The 23,564-nt window shown below is 37.5% G+C and overlaps 1 protein-coding gene across 1 annotated transcript in view; it reads left to right on the forward strand.

The window, feature by feature from the left end:
- ITGB3BP (integrin beta 3 binding protein (beta3-endonexin)) overlaps positions 1-23,564 on the forward strand; it is a 65,423-nt gene that overhangs the window by 3,591 nt on the left and 38,268 nt on the right. The window contains exons 2-3 of the mRNA XM_005878074.2: positions 7,962-8,004; positions 17,525-17,660. Of these exons, the coding sequence (XP_005878136.2) occupies positions 7,962-8,004; positions 17,525-17,660 (179 nt within the window). The remainder of the gene's footprint in view (positions 1-7,961; positions 8,005-17,524; positions 17,661-23,564) is intronic.

Raw genomic sequence — 23,564 nt, forward strand, 5'->3', positions numbered from 1 at the left:
TGGCTTTGTGTGCTAGGTGTCCTATAGGGCCCAATGGCTCAGCCTCCCTAATTACCTGAGGTGGACACTCTTGGTGCACCCCTTTGTGGGCTGTGTGCACAATCTTGTTGTAGTTAAGCCTTGATTGCTGTTGGTATCACTGGGAGGAATTGACCTCCAGGCCAATTGGCTGTGAGAATCAGCTGTGTCTACAGTGGGAGAACTTCTGTGCTGCAGACACCCTTCTGGGGCAGGACTTGCTTCAGTAGGGCTTTGGCGCTCACTGAGTCTGCCCCCTGAGTGTGTCTCTTATGGATGTGAAGAGTTATAATCTGGATGGTCTCACTCTGACCACTGGGTACACTGTCTCTTGGATCTCCAAGGAGGTACAAACTCAGCCACTGCCTGAGGCCACCCAGCAGGAGCTACAGAGAGATCTGCAGATTGCTCCTCTTTGTTTGGGGTTTGGCGGTGCCCAATGAGGCTCAGCTGTGAAGCAATGTAGGCTGCTGATGAGCCTTAGTCCTTCTTTTGGAAGCTCTGGGGTTCTCTGACCCAGCTACAGTTTGACAGGTTTTTAGGCAGAGAAAGGCCAGGCCATTCACATGCAAAAGCCTCTGCGCACAGCTTGGGTGGGGTTGTAAATTGGGTGGGGCGGGGTCTCAGGGAATCACCAGGGCGGAGCAAACCGCAATGGCTGCCAGTCTGCTCTTGCTCAGAGAGGTCCCGGGGTCTGTGTCCCGTGGCCCTATGCAGGAACAATGAATGCTGCAAGCACCTCTGTGAGAAAGCCACCCTCATGTTCTGACCCGATGCCAGACAGTCCAGTTTCTCTCTGTATGAGTCTGGGTCCCCATATTCTCACCCAGAATTGGAGTTCAGAGCAGTCAGGAGCTTGTATCTCCCTCCGGATTGAAAAAGACAACAGTGTACCCAGCTGCCAACCCCTTTCGTACGCGTCTCTGTACCTCCCCACTTCCACACCTCTGCACCTCCTCCCGGGCTCAATGCACTTTTCTCTTTCCTTCTAGTTGTAGAATTTCCACTCAGCCAGCCTTCCTGTGGTTCTGGATGGTATTAGTTTTGTCTTTTAGTTGTAGTTTTAATGTGGTTGTGTACGGCAGCAAGTTCAGGTGTTTACCTATGCCGCCATCTTGGTTGTCTCAATAAAAATATATTTTTTAAAAAGGTTTATGAATGGCAAATAAGCATTTTGTTAGACATCAGGGAAATTAAAATTAAAACTATGTTGAACATCCAGTAGAATATTGTATATACATTTTACATTTTAAGAATACTAGGCGAATATTGAATCTTTTTTTTAATTCTTTTTTATCCTCACCCAAGGATATGCTTATTTTTTTACTATAAAGAAGGAGAGAAAGAGAAACATCAATGTGAGAGAGAAACATGGATCAGATATCTCCAGTACATGGAACCTGCAACCTAGGCAATGTGCTCTGGCCAGGGATCAAACCCTCAACCTTTTGGTGTACGGGATGATGCTCCAACCAACTTAGCCACCTGGGCCAGGGCTGACTATTAAATCTTGGTGAATAGGTTTGTTTCATAGAGGTATGGGTTAGCACTTATGAAAATAGTTCCTGTGTCTTCTAGGCTTAAGCAAATAAATGTATTGAGGATCATGGGAGCTAGGTTTTCACTGTTGGATAGAGAAATTTAACATATTTTGGTATGCTCTTGGTTCTAACCACAGAACACACCGGCCAGGGCATAAGAGACTATAGATAAGACTGTTAATATGACATCCTTTAGGAACCTGCATTTAAATGACCTTAAATAGAATTTGGAGAGTCATAAAAATTAAAGGAATTAAATATATTTTTGGAATTAAGACAGGTTTTAAATAAAAAATAATTAAATAAATCATTAATTGAACAACTTTGTGCCAATCACTGTCAGGCCTTGGGGATTTAAATGTGAACAGATACTGTACCTTTCTAGGAGTTTTAACTTTAGTAGGAGAGATATTTTAGCAGGCATTTTTAGAACTCATAACCTACCAGTTAACAGACAAGGTGCTAATGATATAAATATCTTAGTTAAGGAGGGAAGACAAACTAAATAGATTATTTCAACATAAATAAGTTTAGTGAGAGAGGCATGTACAAGTGCTTTAGGTATAGAGTGGAAGAATCCTTAGTGCAAACTGGATATCTTCAGGGAAAACTTAGAAGTGATTGTGCTGGGCCAGCTGGTGTGGCTCAGTGGTTGAGTGTCAACTCAGGAACCAAGAGGTCACGGTTTCGAGTCCTGGTCAGGACACATACCCAAGTTTTGGGTTTGGTCCTCTGTGGGGGGCGTGCCGGAGGCAGCCAATAGATGATGTTCCTCTCTCATAGATGTTTCTACCTGTCCATCTTTCTAAACAAAATTTCAAAAAAAATTTTTTTTAACACATTTCGTACCGCTCAGGAGTTTCCTCGTGTTTCGTTTCGCGCGCCATCTGTTAAGAAGTGTTCTCGTTTTTCACGCCCATGGAAAAAGGAGCGAATCTAGATACTTATGTAAATTTTGTTTGGTCCCTCTTCATAGAGGAAAATGTTTTACGCAGTACCATACATTAAAAAAGTACTAGGAACTTTAATTGTTTAATTGTTTTTGTAAATAAAAATGTTATAATTATTGAAAAACAACACCTAAAGTGCATTATGATGATTTAAATAACGTGCAGTTTGCCCAAAAACGTGCGGTCCCTGGCGTATGTCAGAGATTTCTATGCGGTACTCAATGTGTTAATAAATAAATAAAATTTTTAATAAAGAAATGATTGTGCCAGAATCTAAAGGGAAGGGTAGCATCAATGTTAGTTTATTATTATTCATTTTTATGTTGTAAAATATAATATATACAAGAAATTATATAAAACTAGAGGCCTGGTGCATGAAATTCGTGCATGTCCCTCAGCCTGGCCTGCACCCTCTCCAATCTAGGACCCCATAGGGATCGGGCCTAAACCGGCAGTTGGACATCCCTCTCACAATCCAGGACTGCTGGCTCCTAACTGCTCGCCTGCCTGCCTGCCTGATTGCCCCTAACCAATTCCCTGCTGGCCTGATTGACGCCTAACTGCTCCCCTGCTGGCCTGATCACCCCCAGCTGCCCTCTCCTGCAGGCCTGGTCGCACCCAACTGCCCTCCCCTGCCGGCCAGGTTGCCCCCAACTGCCCTCCCCTGCCGGCCATCTTGTGATGGCCATCTTGTGATGATGTCACGCAAGGGCGTGACACCACCTAGGCTTTTATTATATAGGATTCTGATATGTCTATTTGGCCCCTTTCAATAGACGCTTTTAAAGGACTTTATGTATGTATGTAGGTGTGATGATACACATAATTATATGTTTCTTGCAGAAGGTAACAGTAATGAATATTTTATTAATGTTCATTTTTGAGAGTACCCATTTAGGAATGAAATAATTTTATGGCATTTCTCATTTTATTCAACCCAAAGAAGATCTCATATTTGCCTGTTTATCTTCTGGGGTCATTATTCCCAAATATATCTTTTTTGCTTCTATAAGAATACGTTAGCCATTTTTTTTATTAATCTTTAATAAAGAAACTTTTGACACTATAAATATGTTGTCCAATAACTGGCTGCAGTATTGACCAGTTTTGTCACAAAGAACAGAGGCTTCATTGTTACATAGGTGCTTTCACATGTGACCATATTTATACATGTAGTGGAGTGATGTTCCTACTCACCCATGCTGTGATAGTGAATTATCATGTAATCATTATAAATGTTGAACACAAAAGAGCATAGGCTTGAATGAAAGGGAGAATGCAAAGAGGATATAGAAGATTCTTCTCCCTTTGTAGTTCATTCCTATACATAGAATGGGGATAATCATTTTAGATATCTCCATTTACACCTGAGGAGTCACATGCGATGTGAATTTGGCCATTTCTGTTCATTAAAGGATTTCTAAGTTATCTCATAAGCATACTCCCGTGAAGTAGCTGGCAATATTATCATCCTTATTATAGTGAGGAGTAAATGGAAACACTGACATATCAAATCATATTTTTATTTTCCATTCAGAAATTTCCTACTAGTTTACAGGCCAATATTAAGTTTCTGAAGCTCAGTGAGTTTATGTGATTTGCCTGACCTTAGGGGAAGAATTTGGCAGAGCATCAAGGCTCCCTGAGTCTTATCTGCTTTACTTATTTTATCTTCCTAATCCCCCTCTCCCACACACTCTTACCCTCAGCTCAGCTATTCAAAATTATATGTAATCTAATGTTTTAAAAGTCCTGTAAGATGCTGAGTTGCAGGCTCAATCCTCAGTAGGGGGCACACAGGGGCAGCGGATAAATGATTCTCATCATTCATGTTTCTATCTCTCCCACTCTTCCTCTCTGAAATCAATAAAAATATTTTTTTAAAAAAATTGAAAGTCCTGTAAGAGAACCTCAAATGATACCATTCTTAGTTCTTAATTAGGAATCAAATGATAGTTCACATTTTTTAGAATAATTTCTTTTGTGTTAAAATACACCTCATTTGAGTGGAATCACATACTATTTGTCCTTTTGTAATTGCCTTGTTTTACTGAGCATAATGTTTTCAAGGTTCATCCGTGTTGTAGCATGTGTCAGAATTTCCTTTTTTTTTTCTTATCCTTACCCAAGGATATGTTTTTATTTATTTTAGAGAGAGAGAGAAGCATCTATCAGTTGTCTCCCGTACATACACTGACCAGAGATCAAATCACAACCTAGGTATGTGCCCTGACCAGAATTGAACCCCCAACCTTTTGGTGTATGAGATAACACTTCAACCAATTGAGCCACCCAGCAAGGGCAGAATTTCCTTTTTAAAATTGAATAATATTCCATTGTGTGCATGTGTGTATATACCATTTTGTTCATTCATCTGTTGATGGGCATTTGCATTACTGGTACTTGTATTTTTTGGCTATTGTGAACAATACTGCTGTGAACAGGGGTGTACAAATATCTGTTCATGTCCCTGCTTTCAGTTCTTTGGGGTATATACCAGAAATGGAATTGCTGAGTTAGATGATAATTCTATGTTTAGTTTTTTGAGGAATTGCCCAAGTGTTTTCCATAGCAACTGTATGATTCTGTAGTACCACTAGCAGTGCGCAAGAGTTATACTTTCTCTGCATCCTGACCAACACTTATTATCTGTTGTTATTTTTATAGTAGCCATCCTAATAGTTGTAAAGTGATATCTCATTGTGGTTCTGATTTGCATTTCCTTAATATTAGTGCTGCTCTTAATATTTGTGATGTTGGGCATCTTTTCATGTGTTTACTGGCCATTTTTGTAATTTTGGAGAGATGCCTATTTGAGTTCTTTGCCTATTTTTGAGTGCCCCATTTTTTTAAACCAAGGTAGTAACCACAAGAGCTGCTTATAACTTTACAGAACTACCAGAGATATATCACTTTTAATTGCTAACTAATACTGGTAGCAGGTGAGTGTATACTTTAGGAAAATAGCCCATATATCTAATCAAGTTTTGTCTGTACTTCTTTTATAATATGTTTTATCCATCTCTTCCTCTCTGTTCCTATTAACATTATCCTAGTCTGCTTGACATCATCTCATGCTTTTATTACAGTTGTATCTGGATAAAAGAGTGGGTTAAAAACAAAACAAAACAGGTAAAAGCATATAGTAGGTGCTTAATTTAATAATTGATATCTTGACAGTGAGTCCAGTTCAAATAGAGGGTAGTAAGAATAGATGGTCATAAATTCCTCTAGTAGGTTTGTTCTTCCTTATCTTTTCTTTAGTTCTTCCCCTTCAATTTAACAAAGATATATGATGCACAGGACCTAGATCTGAGTTCTCTCACTTGATCTGCGTGATAGTGGTCAACTCAACCTTACTGAATTAATAACTAAGTGATTTCTCCAATTTTCTCTATTAATTTTTTTATGATTCTTGTAAATATTTTTAGCTTTTGAGTATTGGATACCTGAATTATCTGAAAATTACATTTCCCACAATAAAATATGGTTCAGATTCTCACTAAACTGTTAAACTAGGAGATAGCAATCTAATTCTGCTCACTTTCTTGCTTATTTTTACATATTTCCTTGGACTACTTAGATCAGTCTAGGACCTAAACTAGAAGCCTTTAAAATCCAAACATTTAGTTTCATTCTCAAGGAATTAACCATCAATAATAAAGCAAAATATTTTAAACAGTTAATAACAGGGTGGGGTTTTGTTTCCTTCTGAAGGGTAGTATTGCATCTTTTTAAAAATATATATATATATTTCTTTATTGATTTCAGAGAGGAAGGAAAAAGGAGAGAGAGATAAAAACATAAATGAGAATCTTTGATCAGCTGCCTCCTGCACACCCCCTACTGGGGATCGAGCCTGTAACCCGGGCATGTGCCCTTGGCCAGAATCGAACCTGGGACCCTTCAGTCCTCAGGCCGACGCTCTACCCACTGAGTCAAACTGGGTAGGGCAGTATTGCATCTTAACAGCATTTGAAAATAAAGGATTAAAAAAAATGCTGTTCTGCATACTTTTAGTTTTTTATTTCTACTTTTGAAGTTTCATTAAAGCCAGAACGTCTTACACACCTGAGTAGGTGTCCCCCCAAAATGTATACACAGTTTTTTCTTATAGCTCAATTGATGCTTCTTTCTTTTCAGATTTAACCCCTTGGAATGAATAATTATTCAAAGTGGGACAACCTGTATATTCCAAAACTAAATAAAAATACTTTTTTGGGGTTATCTGACATTTTTACTTGTTCTTATCTCTATTATTGCTTCATCGAGAATTTATATTATATTGATTTCAAATATACTTTGAAAAGATATAATTCTTTAAACCAGTTTCATTAATCTCAAGAAATAATGTTATGTAATAGGCTAATATAGATGTAGTAGCAAATTTAAGTGAATCCTTTCTAGATAAAATTTTTGTATTTAATATTTAATGAACAGTAATTTCTGTAAATTGTCCATCCCTTTTATTTTTCTCACTCCTGTCACTTATTTGAAAGTCAGTAGTCAGTCATTTATGAATAGTCATTTTTAGAATGTATAAGTTTTTGTTTTCTATACTGCAACCTTTAGCTGTAATACAATCTTTTTTTCCTAATGCACAAATTCTGTAATATTTTAAATAACAATTTCTATTTCTCAGGGATCAAGAAAATATTTATAACTCTGTATTTGTCACTGGGAAAACTAGTTTTAATTTATATTGACCTTTTTCTCCTTTGAGCATTTAGTCTGCATTCAATAAAATGTTGATGACTGCTCTTTAGAAGACAGCTGTATGAAATAAAGTATTATAAATATTCAGCTTTCCTTTCTAAGCATTGTCACCAACAGCTGGGCATCCAGTTTAGCAGAACAGATTTTGCACAGAGAGAGCCTGGCATGTTCCTGAATCAGTTTAGCGAAGGAGACAAAAAATAGTTTCATATGGATTGGGGACTTATAAAGACATAGAGCATCTGTTCCTCAGTTAAGTCATAGTCTGGTAGCATTGAATCATGTTTAAAGCTACAAAAATGTGGAAAACTTGTTTCACCTTGCTCATACCTTTATTTTAATAGTGCATTATTTGTGCAAATAATGTACTTTCAGTATCTCCATTGAAGGTATGTAAATTATTTTGCTCTTCTGTATAATTTTTATTAGTGTTATTTTAGAACACAAATAAGTAATTTTTACTAAGATTATTTTATAATATGACTAATGATTGAATTGTATGATAATGCATATATAAAATCATATATGCATAAAAGATCCATTTAAATATTTAATTATGATTCCATCTTGAAATATGCCATTTTAAAAAGTTTCATTGCTCTGAAAATTGCTTTCTTATGGTATTTTACTTTACTTGGAGAAGGTAACTTAGAATCTTTATATATATACTACTCTTAAATATTTGGTTACTTAAAGCACATCAAATCTAAGATTTCTTTAAATATTTTGTTTGCAGTGTTAAAAGATCACTGAAATTGGATGATCCATTCGAAGCACATGTAAGTATTTACTTATGAATTTATAATTGCATAGTAAGATTGTGGTCTTAATTTTTTAACAGCTAATTTACCTTACTAAATATAAAAATCATCAAAAAACATTGTAGTATAATTGTGACTGGTACATAATTTTCTGCATATAACACATTTTTGTAAATCTAATGTATGGAAGTTCCCGGCCAGCTTGAGGTTTCATTTAAGAGGCAAATTATTTAGAAATATTATGGAAATAATTTAGTAGAAATTAATTCACTATTTGTAGAAAAAATATTCTGCCACTTAAATACACAAGAAACAATATGGGACAATGGTAATGTTTTAATCTACATTCTATAATCTATAATATCTGAAATAAAAACATTAACAGCATTTTTATATCAAAAATGTAATTACCTTTTTCAGCTACACTGGCATGATTAAACAATAAAATACTAACACTGTAATAAATTTCACCATGGTTGTCACAATAAAAATAAAATTGTACTGTTGCTATTACTTTTTGTAAATTTAGTCATAGCACATTCCCAATTCCAGCATATCATGACATATGTTAGTTTATTATCTTTTCATACCAATATGGATCTAGATACAAACACTAATACTGAGCTACTTATGGCCTCAGTAATCTTAAGTGCAAATAAATTGGTGAGAAAGTAAATTAAAACAAATAGCTAGTCAATAAATAGGCTGCTACAAAATCCCATAGGAGAATACCATTTCAAGAAATGGTTTTATATGGAATTCTTTTTTGGAAGACTCACTGGTATTTAACAGTTTACCATTTTTAAAAGTTCCTAAATGCTTTTTTAAAAAATTTAAACAAAGATGGCAAAATACTGCAGTGCCACTAAAAAAATCATTAGCAGTGTAATTAGCAATTTAGAGTACCATTATCCAACTTGCTCTGTACAGAATGCAGCTGTGACTGTAATTCTGCATCTGTTTCTTTGGTCAAAATGGTATTTGGGTAGATGAGTAGTCCAGCTTGAAATGGAATACTGCTCTTTCCTGCCCCAAAACTGTTCTTTGGGAGATGGTGACATTATTCGAATGGAAAAGAATAGCCATTTAGGAATTTATCCTCTTTGTGAAGTACAGTTGTCGTCATGGCAGGTTTTCTGCCCTTTTCTTTCTTTCTTCCTTTCCTTCCTTTCCTTTCTTTCTTCCTTTCCTTCCTTTCCTTTCTTCCTCTCTTTCTTTTCTTTCCTTCCTTCCTTCCTTCCTTCCTTCCTTCCTTCCTTCCTTCCTTCCTTTCTTTTCTCTTTCCAAATTACGATGTATCAAGGAAGCCAGTGCCACAGCTAATATCCTGTATTAGAAAAATACATTGTTTGGCCCAATTTGTACCTTTAAACCAGTTGACTTAGCTTGGCCAGCACCTGCTACATACCAGTTTTCAGCATCCTCGCCTGGGCCTTCATCATTTCTCATCTGTTTCTGATATTTTCAGCTTTTGTACTCTACCTAATCATTTGTTAGCAACTCTATATTCACATCTTAGGTCTGATAGCTTCTGTGCTGCTGCTAAGTCTAGTCTTCTCTCCTCAGCTACATTTATCCTTCCATCTACTCCAGAAACAACTCAACCCTGAAACAGCCAGGCTCCCAAGAATCTACCCACATGTCAGTGATCCCATTGAGGCTGTCTTAGCCCATGCAAAGGAAAATCAGACATTCAAAAAGAAACACAGAGCTAGACTTCTAAGAGTAGATATTGCTGTAAGCTACAGTGGGACTAGTAGTAATTTTTGGTCATTTTGCCTGACCAATACAATGCTGAAGGAAGAAGGGTTTGGTGTCCAAGGAGAGGAGATAGCCTTTATATGCCACTTGTTTGAAGTGGAGCCTGTTTATCTTAATCTGCTATTTCCTCTCTCATAGATATTGGGAATTTTCATATCCCAGTGTTCCTATGGAGCTACAGATTAATGCTCCGTGATGTTAGGGCAAGTCTGCAAAAGTCATTTTTTTAATCATTCTCCTAGTATGGGAAGCAGAGGTATGGATCATACCCTGTGACCTTTCTTTAATATATAAAATGTATACTGCAAGTACCAGTACTTACTGAACCTTCCAAATTGTTTGGGGATTGTGAGGAGTCCTGAAAGTTTCAATTTATCATCACCTATAGTATTTGGGCTGCTCAAGTTCTTGTTCTCTAAGCACTGTTTCTTGATAAATTTTCATGAGCAAAAATGAATTATTTATTACAAACTGCTGCCAATATCAGTCCAGATGATGTTATACGGACAGTTGGCTACCTGGTTGTAGACCTAGCCAGCTTGACACAATCCCTTTCAGTCTACCTCATAGAAGGAATGAAAGGAGCAGATGCTACGAATGGGAAGGGAAGGAGCATATTTCCTGCTAAGACAAACTCAGTCGGCATGCTGCTAGAAATCTGGAATGGCAATTCAGGTTTGGGCATAGATTATTACATTACTATTGGTAGGACACTTCTAAATCTGCTTATTCCCATGGCCTACGCTTGTCTTATCTAAGACAAGGCTTCTGAGCATTAGGAACTTTTATAGCTTACATTCTGTAGATTTACTTCCTGATCGGCCTCAAATCTACTCCTCTCCCTCTCCCTCCTTCCCTCCCCTTCCCTTCTTCCTTGCTTTGTTTACCTTTTTATTATGAAATTTTTCAAACATATACAAAAGTAGGACAAATGATTTTATGAACTCCCATGTTGTTTCAATAATTAGTAGCATTTTGCCAATTTTGCAAAATATATATATATATATATATATATACACACACACTATTAAAAAAAGGAAGATAACCCTGGCTGGTGTGGCTCAGTTGGTTGCGAAGGCTCGACCAGACCGGAAGGCAGTGCTGGGTTGCCATGGTAACCCAGCACTGACTGGGGCCTCTGTGGACGCCCGGACCCAGCATTGACTGCCTAAGGGGCTGCAGATCAGGCCCGGAGAGAGGTCTGTAGAGGGGGAGTCAGGGTCTGATCCATAGCCTCAGTGGCAGCCGTTGATCAGAACTTGTCTCTCTCTCCCGGCCAACAGCCGCCCTCCATTTCTCTCCCAGCCTCCACCAAGGCTGCTGATCAGCCCTGCCTTTCTGATCAGGCCCCGTTGTAGGCCCAGAGATGCTGACTGGCATAGAAACTGACCAATCAAAACCAAATTGGCCAGCAGAGGAGGGCAGCTGGGGGCAGATCAGACCTGTAGGGAGGGCAGTTGGGAGCGAGATCAGGCCGGCAGGGGAGGGCAGTAGTTAGGGTGAAGCAGGCAGAGGCAGTTAGGGGCGATCAGGCTGGTAGGGTAGGGCAGTTAGGGGCGATCAGGCAGGCAGGCAGAGAGATGATGGGCGATCAGGCAGGGAGAGGGGTTAGGGGCAATCAGGCAGGCAGGTGGGGGTTAGGAACCAGCGGTCCCAGATTGTGAGAGGGGTATCCAACCGCCTGATTAGGCCCAATTCCAGTGGGCCTAAATCAGCGGTCAGACATCCCCCGAGAGGTCCCCGATTGGAGTGGGTGCAGGTTGGGCTGAGGGACCCCCCCCCCTCTGTGCACGAATCTCGTGCACTGGGCCTCTAGTACATAATAATAAATAACTATGTTACTGGTTTATATATTTTCTACTTTTATTGGTATTTTAGAGTATTCTCTTTCTACTGGTAAAAGAAAAAAGTTTGCTATAAGACACTATGCCGTGTTATGCCAGCCACAGCTTCATACATCTCATGTTTACTTTGTCTTCTGATTGCATCATTTTTTCTTGCACTTGATTTAGTCTCATGTTGTTTTGAGCAGTAACATGCTATATAGACTTGTAAATCCTAGGCATGTCATTTCATCAGAATATTCTTTAGTATGCATTTCTAGTAGATAATTACTTCTTTCATGATCATAGTGCCATTACACCTTGCAAAATTAATAGTAATTTCTTAATAATATCTTTCACCAAGGTAATATTCCTATTTCCATGGTTGTTTCAAAATGTCCTTTTATAGTTGGCTTATTAAAAAAGGTTTATACATTGTAATGGTTCTTATATATTTTAAGTCTTTTTGAAACTTTTTAAATGTTACTCTTTTTCTTGTAATTTATTTTTTGAGAAAGACAGATATTTATTCTATAAGCATCTTCCAAATTCTGGTTTGGTTAATCAACCAAAATCTTGTGGTATCCTTTAAATGATTTCTCTATTCATATTTCCTATTCCCTATAGAAATGGTAGTTAGAGATAGAGGATTGATTAGATTCTGGTTCAAATGTTTGGTAAGAAGTGCCTCATATGCCAAAACCGGTGGATAGAGCGTCAGCCTGCGGACTCAGGGGTCCCGGGTTCAATCCCGGTCGGGGGCATGTACCTGGGTTGCAGGCACATCCCCAGTGGGGGGTATGCGGGAGGCAGCTCATCGATGTTTGTAACTCTCTATCTCTCTCCCTTCCTCTCTGTAAAAAATCAATAAAGTATATTAAAAAAAAAAAAAAGAAGTGCCTCCTCATAGGTAATCTGTATAGTTCCTGTTACATCACCTCAAGAGGCCCAAAATGGTCTTATTGATGTTCTCATTTTTCCTATTCTTCCCTTAAGTTCAGTGAGCATTCTTATGATCAGTGTTTTGAACTCTGCATCTGTTAGATTGTTTGTCTCCATTTTGTTACATTCTTTTTTTAGAGTTTTGTTCTGTTCTTTCATTAGGGACATGTTTCTTTGTCTCCTCATTTTGGCAGCCTCCCTGTGTTTATATCTATGTATTAGGTAGAGCTGCTATGTCTCCTGGTCTCCATAGAGTCACCTTATGTAGTAGATGTCCTGTATGCCCAATGGCACAGCCTCCCCAGTCACCCAAGCTGGACACTTCAACCACGCAGCATCCCCTGTGGGCTATATGCACCTTTCTGTTGTGGTTGAGCCTTGATTGCTGTGGGCACATCAGTGAGAAGGATTTACCCCCAGGCTGATCAATTAGGAGGACTGGCCATGACCACCGTGGAGGATCTGCTTTGTAGAGACCAACTTCATGCAGGACTCACTTTAGTGTGGCTCTGGTGCCCACTGTGTTCGCCCCCTTTTTTTAAATATAAGAGTTTAAATATAAGAGTTTAACTGATGACATAAGCCATGGAACAAGATCTCAAATGTTCCTGAGAAAAACAGTTTTGCAGTTTCTTTTATGCATTTGAAATTAAGGAGGGGATGTGAAGATTGGAGAAAGTGAGGTGGGGATTGGTTTATATGGTAGTTAACAAGAGTATGTGTTCTTTTTTTTTTTTATTTTAGAGAGGAAGGGGGAGAGAGAGAGAGAGAGAAAGAGAAACATCAATGATGAGAGGAAATCATTGATTGGCTGCCGCCTGCACAACCCTTACTGGGGATCAAGCTTGCAACCTGTGCATGTGCCCTTGACCATAATCGAACCCAGGACCCTTCAGTCCACAGGCTGACGCTCTATCCACTGAACCAAACGAACTAGGGCAAGTATGTGGTCTCTTGAGGGTTAATACACCACTTGCATTTCAAAGGTGTGTTAACCTAGATCAGGGGTAGGGCACCTTTTTTCTGCTAAGGGCCATTTGGGTATTTATAACATTATTTGCTTAATATAAATTCATGTTGCTATGAAAACTCCTAGATTTATTGAATTTTGATAAATCTTGGCAGGGCCAGACCAAATGATTTCTTAGGTCTTATAGGGCCTACGGGGTGGACATTCCCCATCCCTGACTTAGGCGCACAAGAATAATGGGCAGGGCCTCCCTAAAACCTTTCAGTAAAGAAGTTATAGGTCTGGTTTTTTACTACCCACCATGACTTGATCAGTTAGGAATTTGATCAGATCATTCTGTGAGGTTACTTTTCATAGAACCCCTTTTTTCCTCCACGGTTGCCCCTTTTGGTCAGAAATCAGCCCGAAGGATGCATTGATGACCAACCTTTGGGTTGGATAGTGTGGTCTCACAGCAGTAGAAAGGCTCATTCCTAGGAAGTCTCAGTATTGACATTGTCTTGTGCACCACTGTGGATGGGGTAATACTGTAATATGGGACCTGAGTCAAGGCAGAATATTTCCCAAAAAAGGAAGGGCAGGTAAATGGAAGGCAGTAAGGTCTTATGGCCTTCATTGTGAAAAAACACTCTTGTTCTGAACTATCATGATTCGAGTTTTGCCTTCTCATCTTTCAGTATTTGGCATTAAGTATAACATTTGCATGAGCCATGAAAGAGGATTAACAGATATCATATACATGCTCAGTAATCGTAAACATTTGGACTATATAGAAAAACCCAAAGAACAAATATAACTATTATTATGACTAATATCATTAGCAGACAGGGAAAGACAAACAAAAAGATTCTGAGTTCAATATCAATCTGTACATATACAGGCCTTGCCAATGACTTGGGATAGCTGTCTGCCTTTGTGTCAGTGACTCCTCATCCTCAAGGAGTCTTTAACGTCCGCAGACAGGCATAGATGTTCATTCACATTTAGGTTGGCGTGTGTCTTTTATTAGATGTCCTTTCCAATAAACAGTATCTCCAGATAGCAGTCAGTGACCTTTAAAGTCTTCATCTCCTGATACAAAGCAAGGAGCCAGTGGGGCACAATGGGACCTTGCTTGTACCTAGCACCATATCCAGGTCCATGGGCTGGTCCTGGTTGGGCTTCTTCAGATTACTTCCAGTTACCAAGTAAATGTTGATGCCAAACCTGTGGAGAATTTTTATAAGAGTTTATTTGAGCCAAACCGATGACACATGCCAGGGAGCAAGATCTCAAATGCTCCCTGAGTCCACCCCTTGAGTGTGTTGCTTGTGGAGGTAGTTGGGTGGTTATTTGGCATGGTCTGAAGCTGTCCACTGGGTGCCCTGGTTCTGGGGCCTCCTGGGAGGTGCAGGCCAAGGTCAGTCACTGCGTGTGCCCTGCCTGGGACCACCTGGCATGAGCTACAAAGAGATCTGCAGAGAGCTGCTAGTTGTGCTGGACTTGGAAGTGCCCAGGAGAGCCAAGCCATGAACCAAGGCTGGCTGCCTAGTGCTGGGCCTAGGGCCTCTTAGCAAGAGGTACAAGGCTCCCCAAGGCCAGATGCTGCTTGTTTGAAAGATTTTAAGAAAGTCTGCAGCATGAGCCAAGACAAGTAGTTTGTATGGAAAAAACACTAGAAACAGCTTACAAACACCAGTCTTCTTAACTCTTCCTGTTGTGGGATACTAATCAGTAGGCCATGTCCTTCAACATTTGGGGGGTGGCAGAATGCAGTCTCAGATCAATTCTAGGGTCACTTTTAAGCATCTTTAAGGTTTAAAAGAGGATCTTGATACAACATTCAGAGAGAGGAGACTTACAGAAGTAAAATACGCCTTCGTGTATATCAGTAGGCCGATTTATAAAAATTATTTACTGAAGAATATTTAGTGGGATAGTATGTATTACTCTATATATAATAATTGTAAACAGGTATTTTTCCTTTTAACCAACACAGATACTAAAAAGGAAAAAAGAGGCACCTCAGTATTTTTAAGGTGAGAGAAGAAAAAAATACACACACACGTGCACACACAAAGACTTATTTTATGAAAGCTAGAAAATTGTTTTCAAGGAGAAATGTATGATCTACAGTTACAATGTTTAGATATTTGGCAATTGGAAAAAATAATTTTTTGGTGAAAATAGGAAAACAGATTGACATAAATGTACATTAGGGTAGTGACTTTCATTTCTTGTACATACACAGTGAAATAGTTCTGGACAATAAATTCTTGGGAAAGTAGGGTAGGATTGGATAAATGTCATAGTTTATGACTGAATACATATAAACAGGTGAAAACTCAAGATGGAGAGGTAATAATAACCACCTGATAAAGAAACTTAAAACCCTTTCACCCTACAAAAAAGATTGTGTTAGAGTTATAACTTGATATTATAGTTTTATTTTTTAAAAAGATATTGGTTACACTTGTGGCTACTATGGGTACATAAAATAAAGAATGGAATGCTTTTGTTCCCTCAATACAAAGTATTTATCATTTAAAATCTTAACTGTAAAATAAAGTTGATACTACAGATTTGGGAACTAATACCAAGATTATTGAAAAATGTGACACAGCCACTATTTCTGCCATGGTGTCTTAAAAATAAAGAATAGTTGACAGTGGAGAATTATATAATTTTCAAGACAGCTACCAAGCTAAGTTCAATTCTACAGTGGCAACATCTCCTGAGCCTTCAGACCTTTCCTTTATCCCCCAAATCTACCCTATTATGTCTGTTTTACATCTAGATTTCAGGTCTTTCATAATTTTATTTTCATTTATCTAAGCCTCACCCTTTACTCTCACAAGAATTGTTCTGTGAGATTACTGCAGCCCACTTTGATTTTCTCTCTCCCCTTAGTTTCTTTAGCACACATACAACCTTACTATCTGAGACCAGAACAGTTTATTCTCTTTCTTTGTATACATTAGTTAGCAAGTGCTGGGTGATTAGTAAGCATTATAGAAAACAAGTTCAAAGGGAATTAAGAAGAGCAAGCAGTTAATAGTGTGGTAATGGTATTTGGAAGAAGTGGATCATGAATAGGGACCTAAACCAAAGACTAAGTCCCAGGGAAGATAAAAGCGAGAGGGCTAAGGCCCAAATGTACATAATCTAGATACTGGGACTACAGGTGCCATTTAATATTGGATGAATCAACTAAAGAATGAATTTGTAGAGTGGCTTGGCCAAATTTATTTGACTGTTCTGTTTTTTTTTTCTTCTATTGAATTTATTGGGGTGACATTGGTTAATAAAATTATATAGGTTTTTGGTGTATAATTCTATGATACATCATCTGCATATTGTTGGACTGTTCCTTTTAAGTCATTTATTCATCACACAGTTTTGAGCCCTAGGGTACAAACATGAAGAAATGATATTTATTTTCAAGAACTCAAATTTTAGGGAGGCAAACAGAAACTTAAAAATTTGCTAGCTCCAATAGGAAGTATGAGAACACAGAGGAGGGAGCTGCAGTGAGGATTTGTGTAAGATAGGCCAAATTCTCAAATACCTTAAATTCCATACTCAATTGTTTGAACATTATTTTGGTTATCAATAAGACAAGACACTGTGACAGAGCAACTGGGTGAAGGTTTAGGACATTACTGATCCTTCCTGGGATTTCCTTGTGGGATTTATTACGACATCTGAGAGTTTCCCTGGCCTGGCCCCATTATTACTTCTGGTTCAACTGACAGCAAAAGTCAGGATATAATTGGGAGAGTCAGCTACCTCTATCTCTAGCTTGTTTGGAAATAGTATCTAGAAGATAATAAACTTTTAATGTTAAAATTTTATAAATAGCAAATTGAGATGCCTAGTTAGTGTGGAGACCTAATATATCTACATAACTTGAAAAATAGTGTGCACTTTGTAGGTAATAATTGACTATACCTAAAATCCAAAAGAAAGAATAAGAAAAAGTGTATTGGTTAAATTTTCTGAGTTTTCAAAGATCTATAACTAAACATAAATATTTTTGTCTCAAATTAATGTTTATTTGCAGTCATTTGAGCCTTCAAGAATCACAAGGAAGAGAGGTTTTACAAATTATTCTCCATCAACTGGAACTTGTCGATTGAGCCCATATGCTTCTCCCACAAACTCTAAAGAACAAGAGCACAAAAATGGACCTACAAATGGTTAGTTAAACATTCTTTCCCACTTACTGTAATATTTTTCAGGTTATTGGTTAAATCAAAATTTTGATTTAATAATACATGAATATTGCTGCAGCTGATTTTTTTCTTCTTAAAGAATTCAACATAGAAAAGGCTAGAATATAGGTATTACTTTGGACATAAATGTAAACTTTCTAGGCACTTATTTTAAAATGCTGCTGCAGACTTTGTTCCCTTTCTATTCCATCCATTAAATAGAAATTATGGCCTGGCTGCCTTCAGCTACTATCAATTATAATGGTTACAGATATGCCTCTTAACAAGCTATCCATCATGTGCATAAATTAAAGGGCACATAATTCAGGTACCGCTGCACTATACAGTTTAAGAATGATACTTCTAAATGTTATTTTTATACATGTTGTCCATTTAGTTTTATTCACATTTTGTGTATCTTTATATAGCTGCCTTTATTTATTACATTTCATTCCCTTCTCTTTTTTTTTTTTACTATTTTAAATGAATTTGCAAAAGGTTTGTAGAATTTTCCATAAGAGAATAACCTAATTTAATATTAATTTTTTTATTTTAAAGTATTGTTAGTTTACATTTTACCATACATATTTTTTCTTCTTTGGTAGTTTACTGCTAAATGTTTATTTAAAAGATATAGAAATCTAGATTTCATAGGTTTAATTTTTAATACTGGAAAAGGTTATGAATCAGTGGCATGTCAAGTTTCTATAATATAAAATTTTAAGTAGGCTCAAATTTAATAAAATATATTTAAGATATGCTGTGATTAGCCTAATTCATATTTTATTGTTTCACATTTATTGAGTGCTAAGCATATACTAGAAGCTACACAGAAACAAAGAAGTCTTCTCATTTTACCTAATTTGTTGTAATGAAACCCATAATGAGATCTTAAACTTTTAAATGACATTTATTTTACTTTAATCAAATGCTTTTTATCTTAAAACTATCACTGTTAGATTTGCTTTCACAAAAATATATGAAGATGTATACATTTTCTTCAAGTTCTATAGTTGTTTTTTATACACTTGATATAACTTATGTTTAAAAATAAAAATTAGTGCCTTAGAGATGGCACTTCTCTATACTGAAATGTGAATAGATTTTAAGTGGATCTGTATTTAATTTCCATATTGAAATTAAATATGGACTTAAGGGAACATTCCTTTTGCCTATAAAAAGACTGGTCACATGATTCCAGTTGACATTTAAGTGGATAATTATCACAGATTATAGTACTAAGTAAGCTCTTTTTTTAAAAGTCATATAGCAAGGTTTCCTGGGGAGCTGGTAATATTCTATTTCTTAGTCTATCTTGTGGCTACACTGGTTCACTATAATTATTCATTAAAACTGTGTTTTATATACTCTTTGTTATATGTATATCACATACAGAAGTCTCAAAGTAGGAGAATTCTGTCTAGGCTCTTATATCAGATTATGTCATCTCATACATATTTTAGAAATAAGAAAGCCTGACTGTTATGAAGTAAATTAAGTTCCAAATGAAGTCATAACTTCTATTAACAATCCTCACTTTTTAAATATTATACAAAACATAAGGTACAGTTTTAATACACACTTTTATCTAACATTTTCAAGGACATTTGAGGTACTACTCACTTCCTATCATACTTGGGATATAATTCAAAACCTTATTATGACTTTTAAGGCCATACATCATCTAATACCTGAGCATATCACCTGCCTCATTTTCTACTAACCTTCCCAAGTTTACACTACTTTAGCTATTCTTTCTTGCTATTCGTTAATCATGCTGAGCCACTTTCCACCACAAGGTCATTGTACTTACAGTTCTCTCAGTCTGGAATACCCTTGCTCCGGGTATTGATATGTACATTCTATATACATCTGAACCATGTTGTATGTCAACAGATGACTTAATATTAAATGTAAATCCATTTGTAGTTATGAAAAGAGGAAAAATCTGATTCTACGTCATCCCTCTACTTACTCTGCATGGGCCAAAAATGAGGTGACCGATTCCACCTCATACATTTAAGATATAAACACACATACGGTGCTGTGCCAACACAGCCAAGGGTTCGGTGAGCCTGATGGGGGGGTGGCGAAGGATTAAAGAAAAGACAAAGAGAATAAGCTGGGTCTAGGTCAGTGATGGCGAACCTATGACACGCGTGTCAGAGGTGACACGTGAACTCATTTTTTTGGTTGATTTTTCTTTGTTAAATGGCATTTAAATATATAAAATAAATATCAAAAATATAAATCTTTGTTTTACTATGGTTGCAAATATCAAAAAATTTCTATATGTGACACGGCACCAGAGTTAAGTTAGGGTTTTTCAAAATGCTGACACGCCGAGCTCAAAAGGTTCGCCATCACGGTGCTGTCCTCTCCTCTGTTTTTACTCTTTTTACTTATGCTCTCCCCTCTGTCTGAAGTGCCATGTCCCCTGCATGTCACCAGACTGACTCTTGCTCCTTTAAAAAGACTCAGCTCAGCCCCTACCCTCATTCCATCCCATCCCAGGCTAGGAGACTTCCCTGGAATCCCGAGTCCCTGCCTGAGTCACCGTCCCAGTACTTAACCCTTTGACTGGACTTGGTGATTTCTCCCACTACCAGGGGTGGGCAAACTTTTTGACTCGAGGGCCACAATGGGTTCTTAAACTGGACCGGAGGGCCGGAACAAAAGCATGGATGGAGTGTTTGTGTGAACTAATATAAATTCAAAGTAAACATCATTACATAAAAGGGTACGGGCTTTTTTTTTTTTAGTTTTATTCATTCCAAACGGGCCGGATCCCAGACTTATTTTTAGATAATTAAGGTAGCGGGATAAACAATAAATCTGTATAGTTAAAGTGAGTACTTGTAAGTTACATAATAGATCTATAGAAATCACCCATACTGCAACAGTGTAACATCACAGAGATATAAAAGAATATGATCAAACAATGCAGAAAAATGATAGAGGAAGAAGCTCCAACCTATGTCAAATAGGAGTTCCACAAGGAGGAAGTAGAGAGAATGGGGCAGAACCAGTATTATAAGATACAAGGACTATCCGTTTTTCTTTCTTTTTTTTTTTTTTAATGTTCTCTATTTTAATTTATTATATGGTAAAGATTGATAGATCTAACCCATATAAAACAAAGGCTCTATGGAATTCTCAGTTTTTTTATCTATCTTTATTGTTGAGAGTATTCAGATGTCCCCTTTTTTTTGTCCCTTTACCCCCCTCCTTTCTACTCCCGCTCCCTAACCAGGCCTTCACCACACTATTGTCTGTGTCCATCAGTTTTTCATAATTAAGGAAAAATGGGAATTTTCAGATTAGGGTAGTATGCTTAGTCTGAGCAGGATGAACTAAAACAAATCCATACCTAATCATATCATGCTGAACTCTAGAGCATTAAAGACAAAGAGAAAATTTTAAAAGCAACCAGAGAAAAGACAAATTACCTACAAGGGAATGACAGACAGATAGTAGACTTCTCCTCATTACAGCAGGAAATGGAATAATAATACCAGCCTAAAATCACAGCTGATTTTTTTATTCAGGAAGTGAAGATGAAATAAAGGTATATTCAGATAAAGTCTAAGAATTACCATTAACAGATACTCCCTTGAAAGGATTACTGAAGAATGTACTGTATAAGAAGCAAACCAAACCTCAGGTAAAGGAATGGAATGCAAAGCATACTGGTGAAAAATTAATTAGCAAACAAATTAGTAATTCTTAATTGTAAACTTAATGACTAAAATATGAATACAAATGTGCTGACTATAAAGCAAAAGACAAACAATATGACATGTGGTGAGTTAAAAACAAATAATATTTCATAATAGCATAGAAGATAGATGAGGGAGCAGAAAGGAGTTAGTGATTTAAGATCCTTGTAATTTTCAGGGAGCAGTTGGAAAATCTGTAAATTGACTTTTTAATTGTGTTTTTGTTTGCTTCCTTATAAAGTGGGGAAATTGTCAGGATTATTACGAGAATTAAATTATTTAATACATAAAAGAATTTAGAATAGTGCCTGGCATACAGTAAGTTTCAATACATATTTTAGCTATTTTTATTAATATTATTATTTAGATTTTAAGACATAGGACAATTAAATGTAAATGGAACAGAAAAAGAAAACAAAGCAAACATTAGCTTTTAAAAGAAGCTAATAGTTGATATAAGAATATTAATATAGACTAAAACAGACTTTAAGGCAAAAAGGCTTTATTGAAGATAATAGGAATCTTTACATTATTAGAGAAAGAAAGATTCAATACCAGAAAATGCTGAACCTCTGCACGTAAAACAAAAACTCAAACAAGACAAAAAGACAGCCTTACAAGAAGAAATTTACAAATCCCTAACCATAGTAGGAGATTTTTTTCCTCTCTTAAAAGCTGATAGAATGGATAAAAAGTTTGAACCCAACTAGCAATCTTAATCTAATGATCAAACAAAGATAATACCCACATATAATAAAGCATATAGCCCTGGCCAGTGTGGCTCCTTGGTTAAAGTGTCACCTTCACATCAGAGGGTCTCAGGTCCAATTCCCTGTCAAGGGCACGTACCTGGGTTGCAGGTTCAGTCTCCGGCCATGGTCCAGTGCATGCAGGAGGCAACCAATTGATGTGTCTCTCTCACATTGATGTTTCTCTTTCTCTCTCTTTCTCCCTTCTGGCCTCCCCCCCGCCCGCCCCTCCCCCACCTTCACCCCGCTTCTACTCTCTCTAAAAATCAATGGGAAAAATATCCTTGGCTGAGGATTAACAAAAAAATAAAGCACACAGAACTTTTACAAAAACATAACTAATTTGGAGTCACAAAGAAGTCTCATCATACTAAAAATTGCTGTTACACAGATCACATTCCCTCTGATCAAAATTTCATGCCATTAGGAATCAATAATAAAAAGGCCGCCCTCTAAAAATTTTAGCACATGTGTTTGGAAACCAAAAAACTCGTAAATAATTTATTGATCGGAAAAATCAGCCCTAGCTGGTTTGGCTCACTGGATAGAGCGTCAGCCTGCGGACTGAAGGGTCCCAGGTTGATTCCAGTCAAGGGCACAACCTGGGTTGCGGACTCGATCCCCAGTAGGGGGTGTGCAGGAGGCAGCCGATCAATGATTCTCATCATTGATGTTTCTATCTCTCTCTTCCTCTCCCTTCTTCTCTGAAATCAATAAAAATGTATTTTTTAACAAAAGAAAAATCATAAGGGAAAGTATAAAATATTTAGGCATTGAATGATAATGAAAACATATCAACACTTAGAAAAAAATTTTATACCTAAATATTGCATTATGTCAAAACAGTTTTTATACTTATAATACATATATTTAAAAAGGAAGAATAATTGAAAAAAAGGAGCCAATCATTCAGCTCAGAAAGGTAGAGAACAATAGAACAAACTTGAAAAAGTAGATGAAAGGAAATAATTCTAATATATAAAAACCCTGGGTCCGTCACATCTGCAACGACCAGGAGGCTCGATCAACCGGAAGTCAGTCCTGCAGTCAGCCCTGGGTTGCCATGGCTGCAGGCATGGTGACCCAGCATTGACTGCTGAGGGGGCTGTGAATCAGGCCCAGAGAGAGGCCTGAAGAGAGAAGCAGGGTCTGATCTGTAGCCTCTGTGGCAGCTGTTGATCCGCCTCTCTCTTTAGCTCGGGGCTTGGTCAGCAGCCACGCCTCCATTTCTCTCCAGGCCTCCACCTTTCTGATCATGCCCCATTGATAGGCCCAGAGACGCTGACTGGCATACAAACCGACCAATCAGAACCAAACCTGGGTGAAGTGTGAGGAGCCAATGGCTTCCTAGGAGGTGGAGCTTTTGACGCTGACTGACATAGAAACTGACCAATCAGAACCAAATTGGCCTGCAGAGGAGG

The sequence above is a fragment of the Myotis brandtii genome, unplaced genomic scaffold (assembly GCF_000412655.1).
Source record: "Myotis brandtii unplaced genomic scaffold, ASM41265v1 scaffold540, whole genome shotgun sequence".
Lineage (NCBI taxonomy): Eukaryota > Metazoa > Chordata > Mammalia > Chiroptera > Vespertilionidae > Myotis > Myotis brandtii.